Raw genomic sequence first — 26,280 nt, forward strand, 5'->3', positions numbered from 1 at the left:
TGCGTTGGAGGGCATCTTTGACCACGTGGGAAGGGAAATTGCGGTCTCTAAAGGAGGCGGCCATCTGGTGTGTTCTATGGTGGAACCGCTCCTCTTGGGAGCAGATACGGCGGAGGCGGAGGAATTGGGAATACGGGATGGCATTTTTGCAGGAGGTAGGGTGGGAAGAGGTGTAATCCAGGTAGCTGTGGGAGTCGGTGGGTTTGTAGAAGATGTCAGTGTCAAGTCGGTCGTCACTGATGGAGATGGAGAGGTCCAGGAAGGGGAGGGAGGTGTCAGAGATGGTCCAGGTAAATTTAAGGTCAGGGTGGAAGGTGTTGGTGAAGTTGATGAATTGCTCAACCTCCTCGCGGGAGCACGAGGTGGCGCCAATGCAGTCATCAATGTAGCGGAGGAAGAGGTGGGGAGTGATGCCGGTGTAATTACAACTATGATGGGACTAATCCAAAATTCTGTATAAACTGAGGCAGAATTGTTCACTTGTTTTACTGGAATGGCCATCTTAATATTTTACCTTGTGCACAAACTATGGATAACAACTTTTATACCACCGTACCTTTTGATATTGATCTTAGCTTTACTATTACTGTGCGCTATTTGTCCCAGGGAAAGAGTAAAATCATTGTGTGCAGATATGTAATGGTGTCACTCAAGTTGATGAATATGTTTGTAAATAACTTAAAGTAGACAATGGACTTGAAGTCAAGAGGCTTTGTGGAAAGCTTTGCCATTGGAAAGTATCTCTTTAATTGCTGGTTAGCGTTAAGTGTATCAAAAAGAGGTGTGCTCTGAGGGAAAATATAATGTAAGCTGTGGGCTTTTGCAAATAACAGCAGCAGTGTGGTCCAATTTAGAGGGAAACCAAAAATATGCGGAGGGATAATATAACTCCAACAATTACAAATTTATTGCAGAATTTGTCGGAAGTGTTTGGTAGACTTAGCGACTGCAGATCTGTTGTATTGGATTTTCCATATGTGGTGGGAGTATAGTGGGTTACCTGATGATCTTAATGAAAGAACAGTAAGCTTAACAAATGATAGAGTGCTACCCAAAGCTATTTTTGCCTGCAGCTTTCCCCAGATGTTATCTCAGTTCTGCTAAATAGAGGACTTCTCTGCAACAAGCTGCTTTTGTTTCTAAGCTGCTCTACCTCTTCAGTCTGTGGGGACTTTCCAGAAAGCTGCCTTTATTAGTATCAATTCTGTCACTTTCATTTCAAGTCAGTTAGAAAGTGAATTTCTTTTGAGGAAAGTCACTGATGCCTTGATTTTGGCATTGCTTAAAGTTGCTGTGTTAATGGTGTGTGCTGCAGCTGAATTTCCATCTCTGAATCAAAGTCCTCACAATTAGTGCAGAAATCCCTGTAGACATGCAGTACTGAGGGAAGGTTACACTGTTGGGAGTGCCACCTTTCAAGTCAGATATTATGCTGAGGGTCAGTTGGTTATAAGAGATCCCATGGCACTTTGTTTTTGAAGAAGAACAAGAGAATTCTCCCTGATACCTTCACCAATATTTATCCCTCAGCCAACCTCAATAAAACGTATCTTTACTGTTTGTGGGAGTATATCCTGCATCATTGCAGTGACTAGAGTTAATGTAATTTGGCTGTGAAACACTTGTAGACATCCTAAAATCACAAAATTGAGTGTTAAAGTGTAAAGCTTTTTATCTTAGTGAAAGAATGCAATGAGTCCATCAGTCCTGACACCTTCATCCAACAGGATGAATGTTATCCACAAGATACCCTGCAAAGACTGTGAAAAACACGACATAGGGCAAACAAGAAGAAAACTGACCGTATAAGTGCACAAACATTAACTTGTCACCAACAAGCACGAGCAGCACTCTCTTCTTTCCACCCACACAGACAACGAAGAGCACAAATTTTACTGGGACAATATAACTATTCCACCACAGGCAAAACAAAGACAAGCAAGAGAATTCCTTAAAGCCTGGCACTCCAACCGGAACTCAATCAACAAACCACGTTGAACTGGACTCCATGTACAAGCCACTCAGATGCAGAACTGGACGGACCAAAAAAACAGACACATAAATACCACGTGGGACAGACCACTGAAACCTTATCGAAGACGCAATGACGATGTTACCTAGCGAGGCAATGAAATATTTGCAGAAACCCACACCAGCTGGGCAAATTAATCTACAATCTCAGAGAGAAGATATATTTTGTATTAAATCTACCTTCTTACAACTTTATTCTAATTGTGATGAAGGAACCTGTTGATTGGGGTGGTTCTGTTCCACGGAGTTGCCATATCAGTTGTCAGTGAACAGCTGAATCACGTACCCAGGAATGGTGGAGAATGCCAAGGTCTGCTAAGGTTGGCAATTTCACATCCGCCATGGTGAGGCAGTGAACACATGACCTAGACCATGTTCGGATCAGACAGCCAATTATTGAGTTGTCATCACGCTCCCTCGAACAGCTGACTCGGGTCAGGACAATGTTCTTTGATGTTACTCTGTCTCCAAGAAGGACTCCTGGATGAAATGTAAGAAGTTGCAGTTCGTTCTTGGTATGCTTTGAACTCTGGGAAATTGAACAAAACATTTCTGCTGATTATTTAATCATCTTTGAGAGAGTGATGGTTACACTTTCGACACACTGAGCTAGTTGGAGGGTGTATTAGAGGTAAGAGTGGAGTTAAACTAGATCATCCAGAAACCAGATGCTTTGATCGTTTCTATTCCTGTGGAAAATGCTAAGGTAATTGGGAATGTTAGTTCATGGAGATCTCTGTAGGAGAAGCAGAAACCAAAATGACCAGTTTTACAGAACAGCCCCTATATAAAAATATTAGCAACAGGGTTTAATTTTTTTTGTCACTTTAACATGAATAAGGACCATTGCAAATTAAACACGAATTAACAAGCAAATTATACTTCAAGGTAAAAATGTAAATTTTACTTTAAATAGTTGCTATAACACAGTTGTGTCTTACTTAACCATGAGCACCTGCATTGCTTCCCAAAAACATGTGACACCACTTTGGTGGTTCCAAAATTCTCTCACTTCACCTCTAGTACATAGGATCTCTCAGTTCCCTCCTCAATTATTTCAACTCTCAAGTAATGTTTGCCAGCATCAAAATTCTATCTGGGATCCCCAAAGATCATCATCACACTGCTACACAACCTCTTTAGCTCAGTTCACAGCTCACTTGATGGCACAAATTCCCCAGAGAGTCTTTTATCTGATCCCTTTAATAACTGCTGTTACTGGTCTAATCTCTGGTAAAACTGGAGCAGTAAAATAGTTCTATTCATAATCCCTGCTTAAACTCTGTCCTTCGCTTTTTATTGTGTTTAACAGTAATACACTCATACAGCTCCCTGTAAACATGCCTTCTGTGTTCCCCCCTTTGCTGCAAACTCTAAAGCAGCAGCTTTATTTGCTTGCCTTCTCATAGCCATATGGCTTTTTCATCTTAACCTCCATCTTGTTGGCACTGTTCCAGGGTCACCGGTATTTCTTATTATTCAAGAAGATTACAGTTGATCTTTTTACAGTTGATGCAAACTCTCAAATGTCTGTCTAAAGTATTTAAATTCAATTACAAATTCCACAGACCTTTTCAAGAAAGTACAATTTGTCCTTACCATGCTGCATCTGGGTCACCAAAATCGTCGTTATGTCTAGTGATGCATTCTGGGAGGCCATGGCGTCCTGGAGCTCCTTGACTTATTGCAAAGGTTTCCAAATGGTCATCTTTGTAAGATATGCAGACATTTCTCACGAAGAGTGCAGGACAATTTGATCCCTCCTTCCTTTCTATTGCACATACCAACGAAAATGAACCCATGTCGGTATTTTGACTTAGGAATCGTGTTGTCCAAGCATACCGCTAATCCATCTTGAATCTCCCTTTTCTTGGCTCCTTCCTAATTCTCATTTAGTCTTTGCCCTTTGGCCCATCATCTACAAAATGGGCTCAGCTTCAACACTACAGTGACATACCAACCTGCCTTCTCCATCCCTTCTTTCCATAGCCTCAGTATTGTCAGACTCTTAATGCAACACCTCATTGATGAATTGCAATTTGCTCCAGCTGGGAAGACTAAAGCCATTATCTTTCACCCTCACTGTCAATTTCACTGTCCCCTCCACCCAACTATCCTGGGCTGAAACAGATGCTCCTGATATATGATATCAAAGTAATTCCTCAGCTGAGCTTCTAACTATCGGTGCTTTTTGTAACATTCAATTCAATTTTCACTTCCAATCTGTTCAATTTTTCCTGCTGTTACAACCTCTCAGTTCTAGTGTCATTCTATTAAATCTTTTTTGTACTATCTTGAGTATGGAGACCAGGACTACTCTCTAATCTAACCAAGGTTGTATGGAATGGAACATAAATGATCTTCTTTTCAATTCTGTTTTCTCCAGAAATTAACCTAATTGTTTTATTACTTCTTATTAAATTAATAACCGACTTTTTTTGTCTTGAGTGATTTATGTACCTCACCTCGATCCCTCCATCTGTGTAAGATGCTTATTCTCCAATAAGTATGTGCTGTCTCATTCTTTCCAATAAAATATTCTGCTTCACATTTATCCAAATGGGTGAAAACAGTGGTATAATAATCCAGAAGTTCAGAAACATGTACAGGGCACATGAATTCAAATTTTAGCCTTGCAACTGGTAGAATTTAATTCAATTAAGAAAGTCGCGAATATAAACCAAGTGTCAGTAATTGTGATTATGACAATTCTTGTAAAGATGTATAAGTATGGCCTTAGGGAAAGAAACCTGTCATCCTTACCTGTTCTGGCCTACATGTGACTTCAGACCCACAGTAATGTTGTTGACTCTTAGCTGTTCTCTAGAATGGCACAGGAGACACTCGGTTCAACTGCAATTCAAGAGGGGCAACAAAAGCTAGCTCTTGTTTGGAGCATCTGGTTCAGCCCAAGGTATTTGGGTGGAGGGGACGGTGAAATTGACGATGAGGGTGAAAGATAATGGCTTCAGCCTTCCCAGAGCATAGCTGGAGCAAATTGCGGTTCATTAATGGGATGTAGCATTAGGAGTCCGACACACAGAGGCAATGGAAAGAAGGCAGGTTGGTATGTCACTGCTGGATCTCATCTCAGGAAAGAATAAGATATTATGTTTATTTCCCAATTGTATGTCCATTCTGGAAGTTGAATGATTTTTCCCTGAATTTTGTCACAGTGCCCCTCTGTATGAACTGCAACAGATTAGTCATCCATATTTATGATCACTGAGTTACCATTATTTATACAAATAATAAACAATTGTGGAGCCAGCACTGACCTGTTTGGAATACAGCTTCCCACCATTTGGCAATCTGAGTAATGACCATTTAACCCAACTCTCTGTTTTGTAATCAGCTTGCTATATGTTCTACTGCTTGTTTCTGACTGCACATGATCTTAATCATGAGTATATTATGTGGAACTTTTCTGAAATGTTAAGTAGACTACTTCTACCAAGTGTGGTGCTCATAAAGCACAGCAGGTCAGGCAGCACCTGAGGAGTAGGAGAATTGATGTTACGGGCATAAACCTGTTGGAGGGCTTATGCCTAAAATGTCGATTCTCCTGCTCCTCAGTTGCTGTCTGACTGGCTGTGCTTTTCCACCTCCACACTTTTTGACTCTGATCTCCAGCATCTGCAGTCCTCACTTTGTCCTACTTCTACCACAATATCCTACCTATCCATTCCACTACCTCTTAGAAACTCAATAAGGTTAGCCAGCCTTGACCTTTCCTTTTTAAATCTGTGCTAATTGCCCTTTGTTGAAATTTCAGCTTTTAGATTTTTTTTGTTAAATCATAGAGATTATATATTGTTATACTTTCATGCTTACTTTTATTAGACCTTTAGGAAAAGTTCTGTAATTGTTTAGGGAATATTAGGTGCTGTCATCATGAGCAGTTGATGTTGGCTAATTAGCACTGAAGATAAAGCATTGAACAAAAAAGATAGACAGGTTATTTCAATGTATATGGAAAGAAATGACATGTGAAGGAATTTAGTGTAGAAATTGTAGACATAAAAAGTAACTAAGTGGAAAAATACGCCACCTAGTGTAGTTAGTGCAGCCAAAACACTGCAGGTTTTGCCGCAGGCTGCAGTAAGATGTTAAGAAGAGAGGTTTAGACTGAATTAGCAGAGCATCCATGGACTGCAAACTGTATGTATACAGGCGTGAGACAAATATAAGATTGGATCTTCATCTTTGACATGATCATGACAAGAACGATTCACAATTCTTCTTGAGTTTCAAACAAGAAGAAATTACATGATTTTATGAATAAAAACTGACTCTTCACGTGAAGTAGAAAAGTAATTGGAGTAGTGATAAAACATTCGAAAGGAATACAGAAAATCTAGCAGACAATAGTTGGAAAGTTGATGTAACGTCATATTGTAGGTTGCAGACTGAGTTTTAAAAACAACTAAGGAGTAATAAGAAATGCAAAAAAGGAACATGATAACCGCTTGCAGGAAACATCAAATTTGACAACAAATGTTTGTCTAAACAGATCAATAGAAAGAACAAGGATCTATTAAAGACTAAACTATGTGAGACTATTTTCCGAAATAGAGAAACGACAGACTTGCATAATACATACTTTGTATCTGCTTTTGCAATGATTGAAAAAGGCAAAATACCCAACAATATAAGGGGAGGTACTTTGTTTATTTATAATATCTTTTGTTTTGTAAAATGGAAATGGCAAGGATAAAATGACTTGAAATAAACAAACCAATGTGCAGAACCTGATGACTTCCATGCAGCATTTTAGAAGATAAAGTGAAGAAATTAAGGTACATACTCACAGTGCCCCACAAAGTTCTGCTGTTTCAGAAATTGTACCTTAGAATTTTAGATAATTAAAGATGTCAAAACATAGGAAGGGAAGGAGAGAGAACCCAGTTCACTGCAAGCAACCAGTTTGACTTTAGCTGTTGGATGTCACTGGGATCTGTCATCATTGACAGATGGCCTGAGCACATGGATGACTCTGTCAGCTGATCACGTACTGATAATGTGGATTTGTGAAGGATAGCTAAAATCTGGCTAATCTAGCAGATTTATATGTAAAAGAAGCTACTCCGTGAAGAACATAGCACCTTCCATAGACTTGTCTCTGTAGACTGCGAGAAGGTATTTGATAAGGTTACCTCAATTCCCAGAAACAGTGGCCTTAGTTCATCAGATTAGTGTAAAGCTCTTGCTCTCGACCTCCTCCTCTCTGCTTGTCCTCCCACCGTCTATTTATCCCCTCACCCTCCATCGCTTCCTACTTGGTTCTTCCCCACCCCCCAACTGGCCTAAGATCACTTTAAAAATAGAACTCAGGAGCACCATGAGAACATTTGAGAGTGATTAAGCAGTTCATACATCTGTCAAAATGAGCCATCACTTGAATAGGCACTTTGCAAAAAAAAACTTTATCTCCTTTCGATACTTATAAATCTGTCAAAATGAACAAACATTCACTTGAGTTGATGATGGAAAAACTATTATCTTCCACAGAAGCCTAGGCATTTGTTAAAATATCAAATTCCTACTCTCCAGAACTGCTGTGTGACCAAATGTACATCACCGAATCCATTTGTGACTGAGAAAGCAGCTGAAGTTCAGCCATCTGTTAAAACCTCTGAAGAGTCAACATATAGTTGTGCTCTTCAAGAATAAATGAAAGCATTGGAAGATTTTTAATCAATGAGCTCCACCTCTCATACTTTCTTAAGGTGCAATGCAGAATAACATTTTATGGAATGGATAGCCTATTTTAGACAGACAGGGTGGTTAAGAAGGTGTTTAGCGTGCTTGCATTCATGGCTCAGACCTTTGAGTATAGGAGTCAGGACGTCATGTTGAGGTTGTACAGGACGTTGGTGAGGCCGCTTCTGGAATACCGTGCAGTTCCTGTCATCTAACTGTAGGAATGATATTATTTAATTGAAAGGGTTCAGTAAAGATTTACCAGGATCTTGCTGTGAATGGAGGGTTTGCTTTATAAAAATAGGTTGGGACTTTTTTTTTCACTGGAGTGTAGGAGGTTGAAGGATGACCTTACAGAAGTTTATATAATCATGAGGGGCACAGATAAGGTGAATAGCAAAGATCTTTTCCCCAGGGCAGGGGAGTTACAAACGAGGGAGCATACTTTTAAGGTGAGAGGAGCAGGTTTTAAAAAAGATATAAGGAGCAACTTTGCAGGTACAGTTACAATGTTTAAAAGACATTTGAATAAGTATACGCATAGGAAAGGTTTGGAGGCATATGGGCCAAATGCAAACAGGTGGGACTAGTTTAGTTTGGGAACAGGATTGGACTGAAGGGTCTGTTTCCATGCTGCATGACTCTATGTCTCTAATGCATCTGAAAACATTTCCAGTTTTATGGTGGTATTCTTCCTTTTGACCACGAGTTGGCAGGATAAACATAGCTTGAAAGCTTTTGTTTTTCAGTTTCCAGAGATCCTGGTGAAAGTTAACTATGTGAAACAGTTTTTCCTAAAGTAATGAGATAGTTTAGAACTGTTACAAAACAGGTTCCCTCAATGTAAGCGTTTTGGTTTGACATTCCAAACCAGGTGTGTATGGTTATAATTCTGAAGGGGTGACTTGAATTTGAGAAATGCTAAGTTCAGTTGTGTGACTAATTAAGGAAGAGGTTACCAAGCTCTCGAGACAGAAACCGTCAAGTTAAACCTGGAGATATTATAGTGAAGGAGTGGTGTTTGAGTACAGTGAAGTGATGGTAGAAGGATAGATGGAAATGTGTTCTTATTGTCCATTTTGAAATTTTTTAAAATTACCTTTTCTATAAATAGCCTGGTTTATTCTATTTTGTCTTCACTTCTTCTGTTTAATGTACTTCTGTTTTATTGTTAAAACTAACATCATGTGGTTGTGTTTCAGTGAAAGACTACCTCAGTAAATAAAATAAAGTATGATTTATCAAGCTAAAGTTTGGCCTGAGGTCTGACTTGTCCAGTAATAACATCGGCAGGGATTATAGCATAATTTAAAATAATAAGAACTGCAGTCAGCAAACATGTCATTTCTACTTCTTATGTTTTAATAATACATATGACACAGCACCTTCCAACATGAATGTAGAATCAACAATGTGTAACAACTACAAAAATAGCAGGAGAAACTCAGCAGGTCTGGCAGTCTCTATGGAGAGAAAGCAGAGTTAACGTTTTGGGTTCAGTGGCCCTTCTTCAGAATGATATGCACATGTACATTGTTTCAGAGGTCTTTTTGACGTGTCATTTTAATAGCCAATCCACATAAGCCATACAGAAATGCAACTTGTTTATAAAATATATTTAGTCCATATTACTTAAAGCAGTTTGTTATACTATTGTGATGAATGTCATTCTCATTGGTATCTGCGAACTGATCTGTGTCATTTTCCCAAACAATGACAGAAATACAGGCCTTTCAAGTCCCTGTCTTGTGAAACATTTCATTCAAAGCCCCGAAATAATTATCTGATTAAATGTGATTATCGCCAAGACAACCCACTGACTGTGGTTTAAACAGTTATTATCTCATTTTCCATCTTTAGTGTTCTTCTGTTAAAATACAAACTGGATTATATCCTTGAGGCCTATGAGATTTCACAAAGTGAAAAAAGATCAAGTTAACGCAGAGCAAAGTGTCACATTTTTGACTGGTTCAAGAAACTAGCATTGATGTTTTCTTTCATAAATCTCAAACACTAGTGTAATTTTTAATGAATCTGACTGCCGTTCAGTGAGGTAGTGACAGATTGCTGATTATTCATGCCAGTTCTCAAGCAGCAGCTAATTTATATGGAGAGCCAGTTCAATGGAAATATGTTCCAACCATAAGTCAAAACTCACAAAAAATTAATAGTGGCGGAACACTGAATGTATAGATCAAATTGTCATGATTTGGAGATGCCGGTATTAGACTGGGGTGTACAAAGTTAAAAATCACACAACACCAGGTTAGGAAGCACTACCTTTTGGAGCGACGCTCCACTATCACCTGATGAAGGAACGTCACTCCGAAAGCTTGTGCTTCCAATTAAACCTGTTGGACTATAACCTGGTGTTGTGTGATTTTTAACTTAAATCAAATTGTGTAAGCCTTGACATAGAAACTTGTTAAATTGGAGTATGCAAGCTGTCAGAGATTGCTCACAGCTCACATACTCTCTTATATTTAAGATGCTAAACACCATATTGGCAAAAAAACTGTTTTCACTGGATAGTTGGCTTTACCTTTAAAATCACAGCCATTTCAGAATCTTAAGGCTATTACATGGAGTAACTAGGGAGATGTGAGTACTGAAGATGCTGGAGATCAGAGTCAAGATTAGATTGTGCTGGAAAAGCACAGCAGGTCAGGCAGCATCTAAGGAGCAGGAAAATCGACATTTCGGGCAAAAGCCCTTCATCAGGAAGAAGGGCTTTTGTCTGCAAAGTCAATTTTTCCTGCTCCTCAGATACTGCCTGACCTGCTGTGCGTTTCCAGCACCACTCTAATCGTAACTAGGGAGACACTGTTCCCATTGGTTGAAGAGTCAAGAACCAGAGGGGACTGCTTTCATGTGACTGGCAAAAGAAGAGGCATTAACATGAAAGAAAATTCTTTAATGCAGCGAATGGGGAAGATCTGTGCAGTCTTTGGATCTCATTGCCTGAGTTCCCTGATTGGGATTGTTAACCTGGGCCAATCAGGGAGCCCTGGCTGACAGATATATACAGGGGATTCTCCTGACTTCAGGGACTGACTCTGAGCTGGCAGGCCACAGCCAGTGTACTGCACACGTGTAAATACAGGGTGACTTGGTGACAGGATACCAGCCTCTGTGTAGTTATTTCAATCTGAAATGCCCTGCCTGAGAAGGAGGCAGATTCAGTCAAAACCTTTGAGAGAATTAGGTAATTATCTAAAAAGTTTTTTTTTAAAAAAGAAGGGAAGATGGCAGGAGGGTGATATTGGAAGGTAGCCCTTACCGAGAACCAGCATGGGAATGATAGGTTGAATGGCCTTCATCAATGCTGAAACCATTTGATGATCTGGGGCCAGAAACACAGTGATACCTCACCCTCCCAAAAAAATACGCTATATGTTGCAGTGAGAACACTTCAAAAGTACTGTATTGATTGTAAAACGTTTTTAGATATCCTGAAGACCTAAATGGCATTTGATGAACGCATTAGTCCTTTATTGTCAATTAATGACGTTCAAGGTGCGACTTTTCTTGCATTGATCAATTGTATGTCAAGTACCTTTCTGAGTGTTGACAAAGTGTCTTGTATCACCCTCCACTGACTGTGTTACAGTTTTGTTAGTGAGAGATCCTGGAAATATACACAGTGTGAAGTAGCGGGGTGGGGGTGCGGAAAGCAGAAACAGAAAGGAAATTATTTCCAAAAATACTTTAGATATACGAAATGCAGCACAGATGTTGGATTGGTCAAAACTTTAAAAGGAATGTGTAAGACGGACTTCAGACTCCCATTGAAACTTTCTGTCCACAGTCAGGTTAATAGAGGAAACGCTGGGGGTGGGGATGAAAAATGTATAATATCAGTTGCGTCTCTGTGCATGTATGTTGAACAGACTGGAGATGGACAGCTGCGGAAAATTGTGGAGACTGATTTGCCTGAATAGTCCATTGACAAATGGTAAGGCAGTTTGTAGCAACTGTGAAAGGAGCCCAAGTAGACAAACTGGTGGAACATAAATTCAGACTGTGGTTTATCCCAGGTCACTTAACATTTAATGCAATGGAGACTGCAACACCTAAGGTTTGTGTATTAGGGAGTTATACAAGGAGAGGCAATATGAACAAAATGGTGCAAATTTAAAGGAGACACAAAAACAGAGAAATCCTGAGGTTTTAGTGCAGAAATTGTTGAAGGACACTGGACAAGTTCTAAAGCTTGTTTTTGGAAAGCACGTGAGATCTGTGATGCTGTAGAGAGAAGCACAGGGTAAAAATGCATGGATATTGCACTAAACCTGTTCAAAACACTGATTCGGTTTCAGCTAGAGTGTTGTGGCTCTGTCTGAGTACAGGTACACCATCCTTTATCCAAAATCCTTGGGGCCAGTTGTTTTTCAGAATTGTGATTTTTTTGGACTTCTGAATAAATGACATTTTTCACAGTGAAATAAAAGAAATATTACCGAACAGCAGTGACGGAGAAATTTGCCCAATAAAGTATTGACCACACAAACCAGATCAGGTGAAATTGACATGCTGTTTATTACAAGCGACGTCACTGGAAGAGAAACAGACTAGGCTGACACAGACCTGACAGTCTGTACAGGTAGATCAGAATTTCTCTTCCCAGAGCTGAGGATGAGACCAGTTTTTATAATAATGCTGAACAATAAGGCTAATTAGAAATGGGGAAAATACAATGTATCTGGAAATGGAGTAATCGAGTTACAATGATGCTAATTGGAAAATAGTTATCGGAGGAATGTCCTAATTCTCTACACAAAGCAACATCCTGACAGTATCGATGGGTCCAGAGCTCCCATTCCTCTTCGCAGGTAGGTGCTAATGTCTCCTCTGAAGCGGTGAGGTGCTTTCATTGTCTTGCCCTTGGAGCAAAGCTCTTGCTGGTGCCTTTCTGTCTGATCAGTTTTTTGTGTGGCTTTGGTAATGCTGGATTGTGAAACTGCCCTCGGGGCTTTGGGATAGCTGTGGTGCTCTGTCATTGTTAATGGGAGCTTGAAGTGTATTCCCTTATCTGTGTGTACTGTGTAGTTTTGCTTGTCAGCCTGCTTGGTCCCTTGCTGAGACATTCTGGGTGTTTTAGTACATTTTGGCCAATTTTGCTTTTGTGGGCCTTTTATGGGTTGGCAGGGTGGCAAATCTTTTCCCAGAAGCAGGCACTGAGACACCATTGACACCTGCCAATGCTGGGACACGCCGCCATGTCACAACATGGCGCTCCACACTCCATGAAAAAATTTCGGATTTCAGAGCTTTTTGGATTTTGGAATTTTGGATAAATGATTGTGTACCTGTACTATATTTCAGGAAGGATATCAAGACTTTAATGACTGTGCACATCTACTAGAATTGTAGAGATGAGGGATTTTGGGTGCACAAAAACCTGGGAATGTTTTCCTGTGAGCAGAGAAGGTTACGGGAAGATTTAATAGAGGCGTTCAAACTCATGAAAAGTTTTTGATGGAGTAAATAAGGAGGAACCAATTCATTGGTGCAAAGAGTCAGTTAGCACAGGACAAAGATTAAAGGGAAATAGCCATAGAATCTGAGGTATGAAGAGGAGGACTTTTATCTGTAATGAACTGCTAAGGTATGGATTGTATGGCCTGAAAAGGTGTTAGAAACAGATTCAATAGCAACCTTCTTAAGAGACTACTTACAAGGAGGAAAGCTTGCAGGGCAAAGGGAAAAGAGCATAGAATTGGAGGTAATGTTACAATTCCCGTGGAGAGCAACAGCTTCCAATAACAGCCGGTGACCGGCTCAAAAGATTGCACAAGATTTCCCATTTTAAGACTTGACTGTAACAAACAACCTGAAATCAACATCAAGTAAACATTAGTTGGTGGGAATAACATACTACGTTACAGAAAAGGTATTTTTAATGGATTTCTCAACATAACTGAGAATAACACTCCACACCAAATTGATACTTTTTACTTAACTATGAGCAGAAATGTAGTCTTCTTTTTAAAAGTTCCAAGTTCCTCTAGCCCTTACAGGATGCATCTTCCTGTAATTTGGATAAGGTTCTGTTCACTCAGCGTTCTGAGCATTTTTAAATGAACTTTCAGTAGTAAAGTAGCCTCTGTTGATGTAGTGATTTGGAACTCTGCACAATCTCCGTTTCCTCAAACATGTGTTACATCCTCAATGTCCCTTTGCTTGGTGATTAATCTAGCGTCTTTTCAGCCTGGAATATCAGTGCCTGTTGTGCGTCTTCTTTCCTGAAATCCCTTGGTTTGGGAAACAGTGAGGCCAGGTACCAAGGTGTTAACACTTGCATCTGACTTTGGAGAAATTTCATCGTGAATTTGTCTCTCTAACGAGCAGGTCGCATAGACTTGTCTCAGAGCAGATCCTGGATTAAGCATTAAAGAATACGGTTTAAAACATGACCATCTTACAAAGCCCAGCATTTGCAATAAGAATTGAACACATTTTTGGACGAGTTGACGTGAGGACTGCAAGATTTTACAATACATTACGTGCACAGATACAAATCTGGTCAACTTTTTCCCACATATTTTCTCATTGTACTTTGTTACTTTATATAACTTGTTTTGTCTATTAATAACTGTTCAATTTATAACGTCGTTTATTTGCAGTTGATCAACACAAAATCTACAAATTGGGCTAAAACAGTGGAGTCGTGACATATTAAATTCTTAATTGCTGCAATCATTGTTTGGATCAGGAGAGTCCTTGTTGGTTGATTATTACAACTTTGAAATTTGTTCACCTGGAGAAGATTCTGTTGTAGTGAAATACAAACTAGCAGCATTCCCGACTGCAGCTCAGTGACATGAACTGGGAGGAAAGGCTGTGTATTCCTTTCTTTAATTGGAAACCCTAACTTTCAAATGGGCTGTCTCCTTTAAAAGGTAAAAATTGTAATCTTTCAACTGCTTCCTGTAATTGGATGGGAATGAAAGCTTTCAAAATATAATGAAGAGAGACAGGATATGAGAAGACTGAAATCATACATTTCCCATCATCTGTGAGATCCATTGTAAAGCAGCTGAGCTCAGTGAAATGTCTCAACCACTTTACACAATGAGTGGCATTTGGAATGAAATGCCGGCAGTAAACTTTAGCAAATGCAGCAATTATTCTGCACCTGAATCATCTCTCCACAGCAATGGAATGAGTGGCTGGTTAATTTGTTTGCTTTTACAATGATGTTTAATGACAGGACTCCCTGTAGCTCTTTCATTAGTGCCAAGGGATTGTTAATTTTCTCTTGATTGGACTGATCGTTATGGTGTTAGTGCAACACTCACTGAGTACTGAGTACCGAGTGAGATTAAAAGTGCAATTTTAACATGATCAGCCGAGTGAAAACTGATTAGAATGGGAGCTAGTCTTGTTTTTACAGCTTATTTCTGTGCTGTTGGTTTGATAACACTTTTATTTTGATGGTCGTAGTGTGTAAAGTGCGAGCATCTAACCCAAATAGTCCTTGCTGAGTTTGGCCAAGTCTTGATGGACGAACTTTATGACATAAAAGATACTCATCCAGCGAAATAACCAATCTTACACATTTTCCTTCTGTATGGAATGTACAAACTACACTGGTTTGCACTGATCTCTGTCAGCATTATGAAGGAGAGTGAAGACTTTGAGTCTTCAGTCACACACACCTCTCTTATAAAGTGAGTTGTTTCCTTATTGTCCCCTTTATCATTGATGGGTGTTTGTTCCCAGTGTCCTATCTCTAAGCCAGGAGACCCAGGTTCAAGTCCCACCTGCTCCAAAGGTGATAACAACTCTGAACAGACTGTTTGGAAAGAACCTATTCCACTGTGGTTAAAATCTGGAATGCACTCACTGTGTACAGGGAAGCAGATACAATTGGTGGCTTTCAAAGAGGCTAAGCACATGGAGAGAAAGATGTTGCAAAGCTACAGGGTAAAGGCACGAGAGTGGGACAAGCTGTGTCCTGTGACATCTTCATCTTATTGAGGGGATTTGATAGAGTAGCTGCTGAAAGGATGCTTCTCCGTGTAGGAGAGTGTAGAATTAGGGAATGCAATTTAAAAATAAGTTGTCCCATTGAAGTCAGAGATGAGAGGAATTTTCCCCTCAAAGGCCATGACTTGTTGGAAGTCTTTTCCTGGAGATTAGTGGGGCTAGGACTATTCAATATTTTTAAGGTGGAGCTGGCTACCGTTTGACACAGTTTCTTGACCAAAAAGTATCAGAGGAAAGTGGGGTTGAGGCAAGAACCAGATCAACTAATATCTTAATAAATGGTGGGACAGGCAAGAGGGGCTAACTGGTGTACCCCTGTTTTAATTTGTGTGTTTGCAGAGATCTATGAATTATAAAGGGCTGCTCTGTCACAGTAGATCCACATCGTACTATGATATTAACTAATCTCTTTTTGACAAAACAATGAATCGTTTATTCAGCTGATGTAACATGAGATTTGAACACAGTGCAGGCCTGAAGATCATAAAGCAGGGATTCTTCATTCTGTTGGTACTAGATCATGATGAACAGGAAGGGAAATTAAGGATAAACAAAGTATTTACAGTCCCTACATGGAACAAAGCCTATGATCGACTTTGGGCTCTGAGGAATTTCTGTCTCTAACTGCTCCCCAACAATCCTCCTTCCAGAAAAGACATAGAACATAGAAAAGTACAGCACTAAACAGGCCCTTCGGCCCACAATGTTGTGCTGAGGATTATTCCTAATCTAAAATAAAATAACCTAACCTACACACCCCTCAACTCACTGCTATCCATGTGCATGTCCAGCAGTCGCTTAAATGTCCCCAATGACTCTGCTTCCACCACCACCGCTGGCATCGCATTCCATGCATTCACTACTCTCTGCATAAAGAACCTACCTCTGACATCTTCTTCATACCTTCCTCCTAATATCTTCAAACTATGACCCCTCGTGGCAGTCAATCCTGCCCTGGGGAAAGGTCTCTGGCAAGTGACTCTATCTATTCCTCTCATTACCTTGTACACCTCGATCAGGTCACCTCTCTTCCTCCTTCTCTCCAGAGAGAAAAGTCCGAGCTTAGTCAGCCTCTCTTCGTAAGGCAAGCTCTCCACTCCAGGCCACATCCTGGCTATCCTTCTTTGCACCCTCTCCAAAGCCTCCGTATTTTTCCTATAATAAGGCAACCAGAACTGGACACAATACTCCAAGTGTGGTCCCAGCAGGGTCTTACAGAGCTGCAGCAAAACCTCGCGGCTCTTAACCTCGATCTCCCTGTTAATGAAAGCCAAAACACCACATGCTTTCTTAACAACCCTATAAAGACATTCTTTATTTCAGCAAGAGTCCATTCGCCTGCTCCTGCTGCCCAGCCTCACCGTTACGCCTCCTGCTGGTGGTGTGAGTGAACTGCTCCATTCCCTTGTTTAGTGCCCTCCATCAATGTCACCACCTGCTGCTGGACGTCCCCTTACATTAACAAACACTTCTTCAAAATGATGGAATGTTTTCCTGCTTTAAGTCACCCATTACCTGGAATGAACTCCTTAACCAGAATATTCCTAACCAGAGATGGAAGGCAACAAGTTATTTAGAAGCAAAAAGAAATCAAAACCATTAATTGTCTGAGAATATGTGAAATCCTGCATATCGATCGATAGTGGAATGTACAGGTGAGGGGGCCTCATAAATAGAGGAAAAATGGGACTGGCCACTGAGAGAAGTTGCCTATTTCTGACTACTTCTGTCAGAGGTTGCTTCTGATTTCAAGCTCAGTAAAGCCCTCCCGACCTTCTGTTGGGGGCAAGAAGGAAGATTTACCTTCTCCCCTGCCTCACAATGAAAGTTACGGTTACTGTTAACCTGTGATTCACAGCACCCCATTCCCAATGGCTAATCCCAGTGGCTCTTCCTATTAAACCCACTTAAAACCCTCCCACACCAACGTCCCCAACTGGTGTGTGTCCTCAACATTGATTATATTAAATAAATATTTCAGTTCCTCCTTTGCTAAAGTGGCGTCTGGGTTTGACATGCAGAAAGGAACAGCTGTAAATCTAAAGAGAGCTCCATCCAATATTGCATATGTTTGCCTTGCCTCATGAAGTAATATAAAGAAAATTAGAATTAGAGAATTAGATCAGAAAAAACCACAAATCAAAGGTGAACCAGGAAACTGTGTGACTGACCAGATTTCACCTGAGTAGAATGATACCAGTTTTCAGTCCCCAGGCGAAACTGAACAGGAGATTGTAAAGGAGCAGTGACCAGGGTGAGGGGGCACCTGGATTACAGAAAGAAGACGTCAGCCATTTGGGGTGAAGTACCAGACGGTGACAATGACCTGCAGGAGACGCAAGCGGCCTAAAGGTCTCTGGGAGAAAGTGAGGACTGCAGATGCTGGAGATCAGAGTTGAAGAGTTTGGTGCTGGAAAAGCACAGCAGGTCAGGCAGCATCCGAGGGGCAGGAGAAACGCTGACTCTCCTGCTCCTCGGATGCTGCCTGACCAGCTATGCTTTTCCAGCATTACACTCTTCAACTCGAGACTAAAAGTCTCTGCCAAGTACATGGAAGCAGTTAGCATGAAGTAAGTTTGTGATGAGGGTGGGAATATCATTAAACTACAGCAGCCCATGAAAAACTACGTGAAGGTTTTATGCTTTACAAAACTAATGTTGATATGAAGTTCGTACATTTTCAATAGAAGATTTTGTCATTGCTTTGAAAAGCTGCTCTTTTTAATAGTGAAAGCAAAATGGTGACTTCGGAAGGAAATAAATGTCTATATTGGCTTAAATATCATGATCAAGGCAAGAACTAAGTCATCTTCATCCTCCCTTGATTACAGCAGTCTCTGTGGAAATGACCCTTATCATAAAACAAAAAACAGTTTCGTCAAAGTTATTTTAGGCTTGTGTGTGGATATTGTCTTCAGATGTCTGAAGTTGCTTCAATATTTTATGCTAACTAAACACATTTCCAGGTTAACACTAGTGTGCAGTGTGTTGAGAAGATGCCATTTCCTGCAATATAAACACTGGGATTCCCAATGTTTGGATCGTGCTGAGGGGTAATTTTTCTTCTTGTTGCCCAAGTTATAAGTCAATGAGTTGCAAAGCAGTGACTGAAATAGGTCCTTGAATCTCTGAATGTATTACACATCAATGTGACCTCCTTATGAGTATGACCAGATCAGTCATAGTATATGTAGTCAGAAGTCACACGACACCAGGTTTTAGTCCAACAAGTTTGTTTGAAATCACAAATAATCGGAGCGCTGCTCCTTTACCAGATGAAGTGATTGTTAGACTACAACCTGGCTTCATGTGACTTCTGACTGTCCACCCCAGTCCAACACCGGCACCTCCACATCACCACTTACATAGGGGAAACGCTCATCTGCAAGTCCACTCCAAGTCACATAACATCTTCAATTGGAAATATATCACCCATTCATTCACTGTTGCAACATCCTGAAGCTCCCTCCCTCACAACAGGTGCATTGGTACAAGACAATAGTTCATTACCGCCACCTCAGGAGTAATTAGAGATGCCAATAAATATTGGTTTTGCCTGTGTTGTTTATGTCTGATGAATGGACCAAATAAAAGTGTTTTTACGAAGCTACTTCACAGTTGCAGTCTGTTCCCAGATGAATGATAATCTGTCTCTCAATGTACTGACTTAATGGGTAATGTCTGCACATTGAGTCAATGCCAGATCATGTAGATGTCCAGCAATTCTCATGTTTACACTGTGCGCTCACCAGAGAATACTTTGTGAATCCAAATTGCGCTGAACTCTAGACTTTTCTCTCTTGATGGAGATATATGTGCAAACTGTTGGAAAAGTAACTGACAATCTTCCAAGTGTAAGGAGATGCCATTAATCCTCATTGTGACATACCCATCCATTATTAAAAATACATCTCTTATAGGTTTGCTCAACTCTTTAATTTGCAGGAGCTGCCCTTGGATTAGATCTGTATATGTGACCAGTGTGCCCCATAGTAATGTAGTTGTCTCAGGTAAAGGTCTTTTAGGATTTTTCTGTGGCGTTTCCATTTATGTCACTGATAACGAACAGTGCTTTCTGTTGACAAAACTGCCTCCTGTGTTAGTAAAATCACCTTTTTTGAAGGAGCAGCACTCTGAAAGCTTGTGATTCTAAATAACCCTGTTGGACTATAACCTGGTGTCATGTGATTTCAGACTGTGTCAGTACAAGGCAACCTTCTTTGTCAATAGTTTAAAACTCTGAGACGCAGAAATTGATTTGAAAGCCTGGGTTTGAATGTGTGAAAATCCGTCTCACTGCTCCTGACAAGCTGCACATTTTTGTGAACGATTGTTCTCGTTTCTTTTCAGGTCCCTCTGAGGTTTCCGCCTCAGTGAGGTACAGTCGAAGACCAACCTGTCCTGATGCCTCGGTAATGGGCAGCCTGAACACTCCCCCGGTGCCCAGACACAGGAAGAGCCACAGCCTGGGAAACAAGTGGGTGAAAGTATCTCTTTGATCTCGAGCGAGTTCTCTCATGACATACTGGACAGCCAATGGCCTGTCCCACCCTGAACAGCAAAGGCATGTTTTGTTGGTGCTGTGTGTTCTACACTGAGGAAATTGTGAGATTTGAATGGATTATCTCTCTTCCCTGGATATCTATTCATCTGGAAAACATGGATGAGATTCTCTCCACTGTTAAGATAATGGCAGAACAATCCTATTTTATAGGGATGCATCAATCAGAACACATAGTGTAAAGGTCCATTCACTGCTTTAAGTCAGAAAAGACAGTGTCAGCATGCAGTTATCAGATACTATAAAATGGTTCTTCTATGGAACATTCTTCTATCATAGGACAAACTGAATCATCACTCAGTGTTACTACTTGTGCACTTGTTGGCATTGCTATGGCAACCACAGCCTGTAATATGGTCTCCATGGTTGATGTGACAAATTAAGATTGAGCAGAACGGGCTTATATTCTCCAGAGTTTGGAAGATTGAGAAATGATATCATTGAAACTTGTAAATGTTATTGAGGGTTTGACAGGGTAGATGCAGAGGGGTTGTTTCTATCCCTGTTAGAGTCTCCAAGTAGGGGTCAAAGTCCCAGGATGAGGGGGTCAGCCAATATGGACTGAGATTTAGGAAAGATTTCCTCACCAACGGTTTTGTGAATCTTTGGAATTTTCAACCCCAGGCTGTTGCGAATGCTTAGTTGTTATTGGATAGATTCAAGATTGAAATGAATAGATGTTTGGCTGTAAGGGAATTGAGAGACAGGAAAGTGGGGTTGATGTCAAAGCTCAGCTGTGAGATAATGACTGATGGAACGCCCTCCCTCACTCAGGGTCACTCCTGGTTCAGCTGTTTGTTTGTTTGTTGCCACCCTGCAGCTCAATAACAGATTGTACCATCTCCAACTTCAGAAAAGTAACCCACTGCTCTACTGATCCCCATCGCTCATTTCTCTGCCAAAGTGTTCAATTACACACACTTTGTTCATTTCTGACTCCAAAAGAAATGGCACATACTCGTGGGTTTTTAGCTTGGAAAGCTTGTTTTGAATAGTTTTGCTGTTGTTTGTTTTCGGTGATTGTCGCATTCATTTTAAAATGGCTGTTGTATCTGACTTGCACAAGCTTAATGTCAAATGTTACGGCTGGAGATTACGGTGGGTGTTTGTAATTGGCTGGTCAATGCACTTATGATTTTGTAGTTTCGAAATGGGCCAAATGGCCTCCTATGCTGTAAGATTTCTCCGAAGATCAATTAATCAGTCCTTCTGAAGGTTGCATTAAATCATCAACTACTGTAGGTCACTGGCACCGCGGCTATTTCCAGTGTTGTTCAGTGATGCATTGTCAAATATTGACGGTAATTAAGCATGGATTTTCAGAAATGTAACACTTGATGAATCTCCAGCCCCCTTGTTCTGAACTGTGCCTGCAGTTATTTTTGTGAGATCCTGAGATTGAAGATTAATAAAAGTCAGGGATGAGTTTTGGAAAAACTGATGCACCTCACAGAGCAATCACTCCCACTGATTCATGCCTCGAGGCATCGTGTGTCAGGGTGAGCAGCTTTGCAGAAGGTGTTTTAACAGTTTCAGGCTTGGCAATTTCCTCAAGCATCTCCTTTTACTTTTTTTTATCCTCCCTTTCTGGGTACGTAAATGCTTTCCACTGAGCATTCTTTGTTGGAAATAGAGTGGGATTTATAAATCTGCAGTCGGAACCAGTCGAGGTGAAATGGCCACATGAACTTCAATGGAATGGGATTCTTTCAGCATTTTGTGTTGCTGTCAGTCACATTTGTTGCTTTTTGCCTGGAGAAAGTGGGAACTTGTATGAAGTACAGAAGAAGTTACAGATAACAATGTTGGAGGAAGGAAGCAGTCAGACAGACTTGGACCCCAAATATCTAAGGCTGAGTATGACGATACCAGGAGCGGGCAGAATGGAACAAAATTTCTGAAAAAAATTGCAATGAATGATGCCTTTAACAAACCCTTGAAAATGAAAAAAAAAAGGACATAGGTGAAGACAAAAAATACAGTCAAATCAAGTTGAATTTGTTTCTATTTTTAAAAAATTGATGTTATACATTATAATGCCTGTTTTTAAAAAAAAAAATCAGAGGAGAGTATTCACAGTCAGAATTTATAACCTGATGACTGCTGGGTTTTTATTTTGGATGTTTATTATCCTGTCCACGAACCGACACCATTGGGAGTGAGTGCTCAGTGGTTAGCATTGCTGCCTCACAGCACCAGGACGTGTGAACTCTTCTTCAGAACTGCAGAGCATTTAGAAAGCAAACCAGGGAAGGGGGCAATAAACAACAGGGCACCTGGTGAAGAGAGAAACCCAGAGGCAGAGGGGCGTGTGTGGCACCTGCAGGTCAACGTTGGAGGAGATGCCAAGGTTGGCGTGGTGTTTTGTTTGAACCTACAGTGATTGGAACCAGCTGGATCTTGTTGACCACGAGATCCACGGTTAGGGTTGTTAACCTGGGCCAATTAGGAAAGCCCTGGCTGACCAATATAACCCAGAGGCTGGCAGTACACAGGGCAACTGGGAACTAGGTGGTCAATGACCAGCCTGCAGGATAGTGGGCCTGGGGAGGGTCGGTCAGTACGTGGGCCGGCCGGAGACCGGAAGGCCAACAACCTGCTCATGGGAAAGCGGCCCAGGGTAGTCTGGGAGCTGGGTGATCCACAGCCAGCCTGGAGGAAAGCAGGCCTGGGGAGGGTCGGTCAGTACGCAGGGCAACTGGGAGCTGGGTGGTTGATGACCAGCCTGGAAGTTAGTGGGCCTGGGGAGGGTTGGTCAGTACACAGGGCAACTGGAGACCAGAAGGCTGACAACTGTCCTGCAGGAAGGCTAGCCAAGGATGGTCTGATCAGCACATGATGTGTACCGGTGTCAGGTGTTTTTTTTTAGCTATATTGGATCTGTGTTCTATGCACTGTTTCTCCTTTGATTGAACTGTCTTGTCTGTGTTTGTTAATGTTTCCTCTTTGGGTGAAAGTGGGATTTGAGGTATGTCCTGTTTTCCCAGATAACTGAACAGTGGGATTTGCCGTTTCGCCTTGCTGTCCCTTCCCCTATAAATAGTGGGATTTTTTTGTGAACTGCTGCTTTTTATTTATTATTAACTATGTGTTTGTAATTTGTACTGTTCAATAAAATTTAAAAAAGATTACGTTCAGGCCCGAGTGTCCCTGGAGAAGGAGCACGCGGTGTTGACCAACACCCTCCGGGAGAGTTGGGCACCGTGGGGTGTGGAGTGTTTTATTTCCCCCTCCGACTCCATTTTGATTTGATCCCTGCCCTCTCCTCCACTGTTTGATCACTTGGGCATTGCCCTTTGAGAAGGGAGCTGCTTGTCACTGACCACTCGGACGTTTCTTCCTGGTGGTGGAATATGAACAAAGTTTACTGCACTCGTTGTTCTTCACTGTGCCCTCCACCTACATGGGTGCTGGGGAATAGAAAAGCGCTTGACAGTAGTGTGGGGGTCTTTGAAAAAAAACCCCTGGGGATTTGGGATCTCCTCAGTTCAGGGACTGACTCTGAGCTGGCTGACTACAGCCAGTGTACTCTGCACAAGTCAATAAAGGGTGACTTGGTGATGGGATTATTATTTCAGTTATATCAGAACCATAAGAGCTTTCCAATGCAGTCAGTGAGGCTTGGCACCAATAATAAACCAGCCCCTGGGCATTTTCCGGGGTTGCTTAAGAGAGGCTCTGTCGCTGAAACCACTGGGGCAGTGGCTTGGACTGTTTTTGTGGGGCTAGGGAAGTACACATTCTTTCTTTGGTGATTTACATTAGAAACATAGAAAATAGGAGCAGGATTAGGCCAATGAGCCCCTTGAACCTGTTCTGCTACTCAGTATGAACATGGCTGATCATCCATCTCAGTACCCTGTGCCCACGTTCTCCACACATTCTTTGACTCCTTCACCCCCACGAAATAGACCTAACCCCCTCTTGAAAACATTCCATGTTTTGGCCAAAACCACTTTCTGTGGCTTCGATATTCCATCGGCTCCCCACTCTCTCATTAACAACTCAGCTTCCATGTTTCTCTTGATGCCAAATCTTCCTCCTTCTGCAGAGGGGTTTCTGGCCTTGCTTTACGTTTGCTCTCCAGCACTAAAAGGAGAATATTTATTTCGTTTTTCAATGAAATCTGGATAATTCCTTATTTCATCTATTTCTGGGTGAAGACATTTCTCCTCGTTTCAGTCCTAAATGGCCCACCTCGTATCTCTACTTGGTGACACCTGGTTCTGGACTCCTGGGTTATCAGGAACATCTTTCCTGCGTTTTCCCTGTCTATTCCTGTTTGAATTTAACAGGTTTCTATGAGATTTCACCCTTCATTCTTCTAAATTCCAGTCAATGTAGTCCTAGCCAACCCAGTCTGTCCTCGTACATCAGTCCTGCCTAGTAAACCTTTGTTGCAATCCCTCTGTAGTCAGAACATCCATCCTCAGACAAGGAGGTGAAAATTGTACACAACCACCCCAGGCATGGTCTCATGTACAATTGCAGCAAGATATCTCTGCTCCTGTACTCGAATCCTCTCACTATGAAGGCCAACATACCATTAGGCTCCCTCACCACCTGCTGCATCTGGATATTTACTGTCAGTAGATGGGCCAATGGGCTGAGAAGTGGCAGATGGAGTTTAATTCAGATAAATGCGAGGTGCTGCATTTTGGCAAAGCAAATCTTAGCAGGACTTATACACTTAGTGGTAAGGGCCTAGGGAGTGTTGCTGAACACAGAGACCTTGGAGTGCAGGTTCATAGCTCCTTAAAAGTGGAGTCGTAGATAGATAGGATAGTGAAGGCGGCGTTTGGTATGCTTTCCTTTATTGGTCAGAGTATGGAGTACAGGAGTTGGGAGGTCATGTTGCGGCTGTATAGGACATGGGTTACCCCACTGTTGGAATGTTGCGTGCAATTCTGGTCTCCTTCCAGAAAGATGTTGTGAAACTTAAAAGGGTTCAGAAAAGATTTACAAGGATGTTGCCAGGGTTGGAGCATATGAGCTACAGGGAGAGGCTGAACAGGCTGGGGCTGTTTTCCCTGGAGCGTCGGAGGCTGAGGGGTGACCTTATAGAGGTTTACAAAATTATGAGGGGCGTGGATAGGATAAATAGACAAAGTCTTTTCCCTGGGGTCAGGGGGTCCAGAATTAGAGGGCATAGGTTTAGGGTGAGAGGGGAAAGATATAAAAGAGACCTAAGGGGCAACTTTTTCACACAGAGGGTGGTATGTGTATGGAATGAGCTGCCAGAGGAAGTGGTGGAGGCTGGTACAGTTGCAACATTTAAAGGGTATTTGGATGGGTATGTGAATAGGAAGGGTTTGGAGGGATATGGGCCAGGTGCTGGCAGGTGGGACTAGATTGGGTTGGGATATCTGGTCGGCATGGACGGGTTGGAGCGAAGGGTCTGTTTCCGCGCTGTACATCTCTATGACTCTATGACTGGTGTATAAGGACACCCAGGTTTAATTGCACTTCCCCGTTCCCCAGTCTATTGCTATCCAGATCATTTGCCTTCACCAGCTAATGCACCAGCAATAAACCAGTGTGCTCTGCAATCTTTTCTTGAAAATTGTGTCCACACCAGGTCACGTCTGCCCTCACATTCATGAATGGGCCAGGCTGTGATCAGAAAGTATCTTAAAAATTGAAACTGCTGGAAAACCTCAGCAGGTCTGGCAGCATCTGTAGAAATAAAGCAGAGTTAACGTTTCACGTCCAGTGACCTTTCCTCAAAACCGGTTTGAGTTCTGAAGGAGGATCACTGGACCCAAAATGTTAACTCTGCTTTCTCTCCACAGATGCTGCCAGACCTGCTGAGTATTTCCAGCAATTTCTGTTTTGGTTTCTGATTTCTAGCCTCAGAAGTTCTTTCAGTTTACCTTCAAAAATTGCTTCAGATCTGGTTGCAGTTCCAGGGACTGTCCACTGAGTGGAGCACTAGAGACACATCTCAGAATTAGAATTTTTAGTTAAACTTCAATTTTTTTTCTACTTTAGCT

The 26,280-nt window shown here is 41.5% G+C and overlaps 1 protein-coding gene across 4 annotated transcripts in view; it reads left to right on the forward strand.

Moving 5' to 3' along the window:
- LOC122564867 (ras-specific guanine nucleotide-releasing factor RalGPS1-like) overlaps nucleotides 1-26,280 on the forward strand; it is a 706,864-nt gene that overhangs the window by 614,521 nt on the left and 66,063 nt on the right. For all 4 annotated transcript variants that reach the window (XM_043720237.1, XM_043720241.1, XM_043720239.1 and 1 more), the window contains one exon: nucleotides 20,077-20,203. In XM_043720237.1, coding sequence (XP_043576172.1) covers nucleotides 20,077-20,203 — 127 coding nt within the window. The remainder of the gene's footprint in view (nucleotides 1-20,076; nucleotides 20,204-26,280) is intronic.

Source organism: Chiloscyllium plagiosum, chromosome 30 (assembly GCF_004010195.1).
Source record: "Chiloscyllium plagiosum isolate BGI_BamShark_2017 chromosome 30, ASM401019v2, whole genome shotgun sequence".
NCBI classification, from domain to species: Eukaryota; Metazoa; Chordata; class Chondrichthyes; order Orectolobiformes; family Hemiscylliidae; genus Chiloscyllium; species Chiloscyllium plagiosum.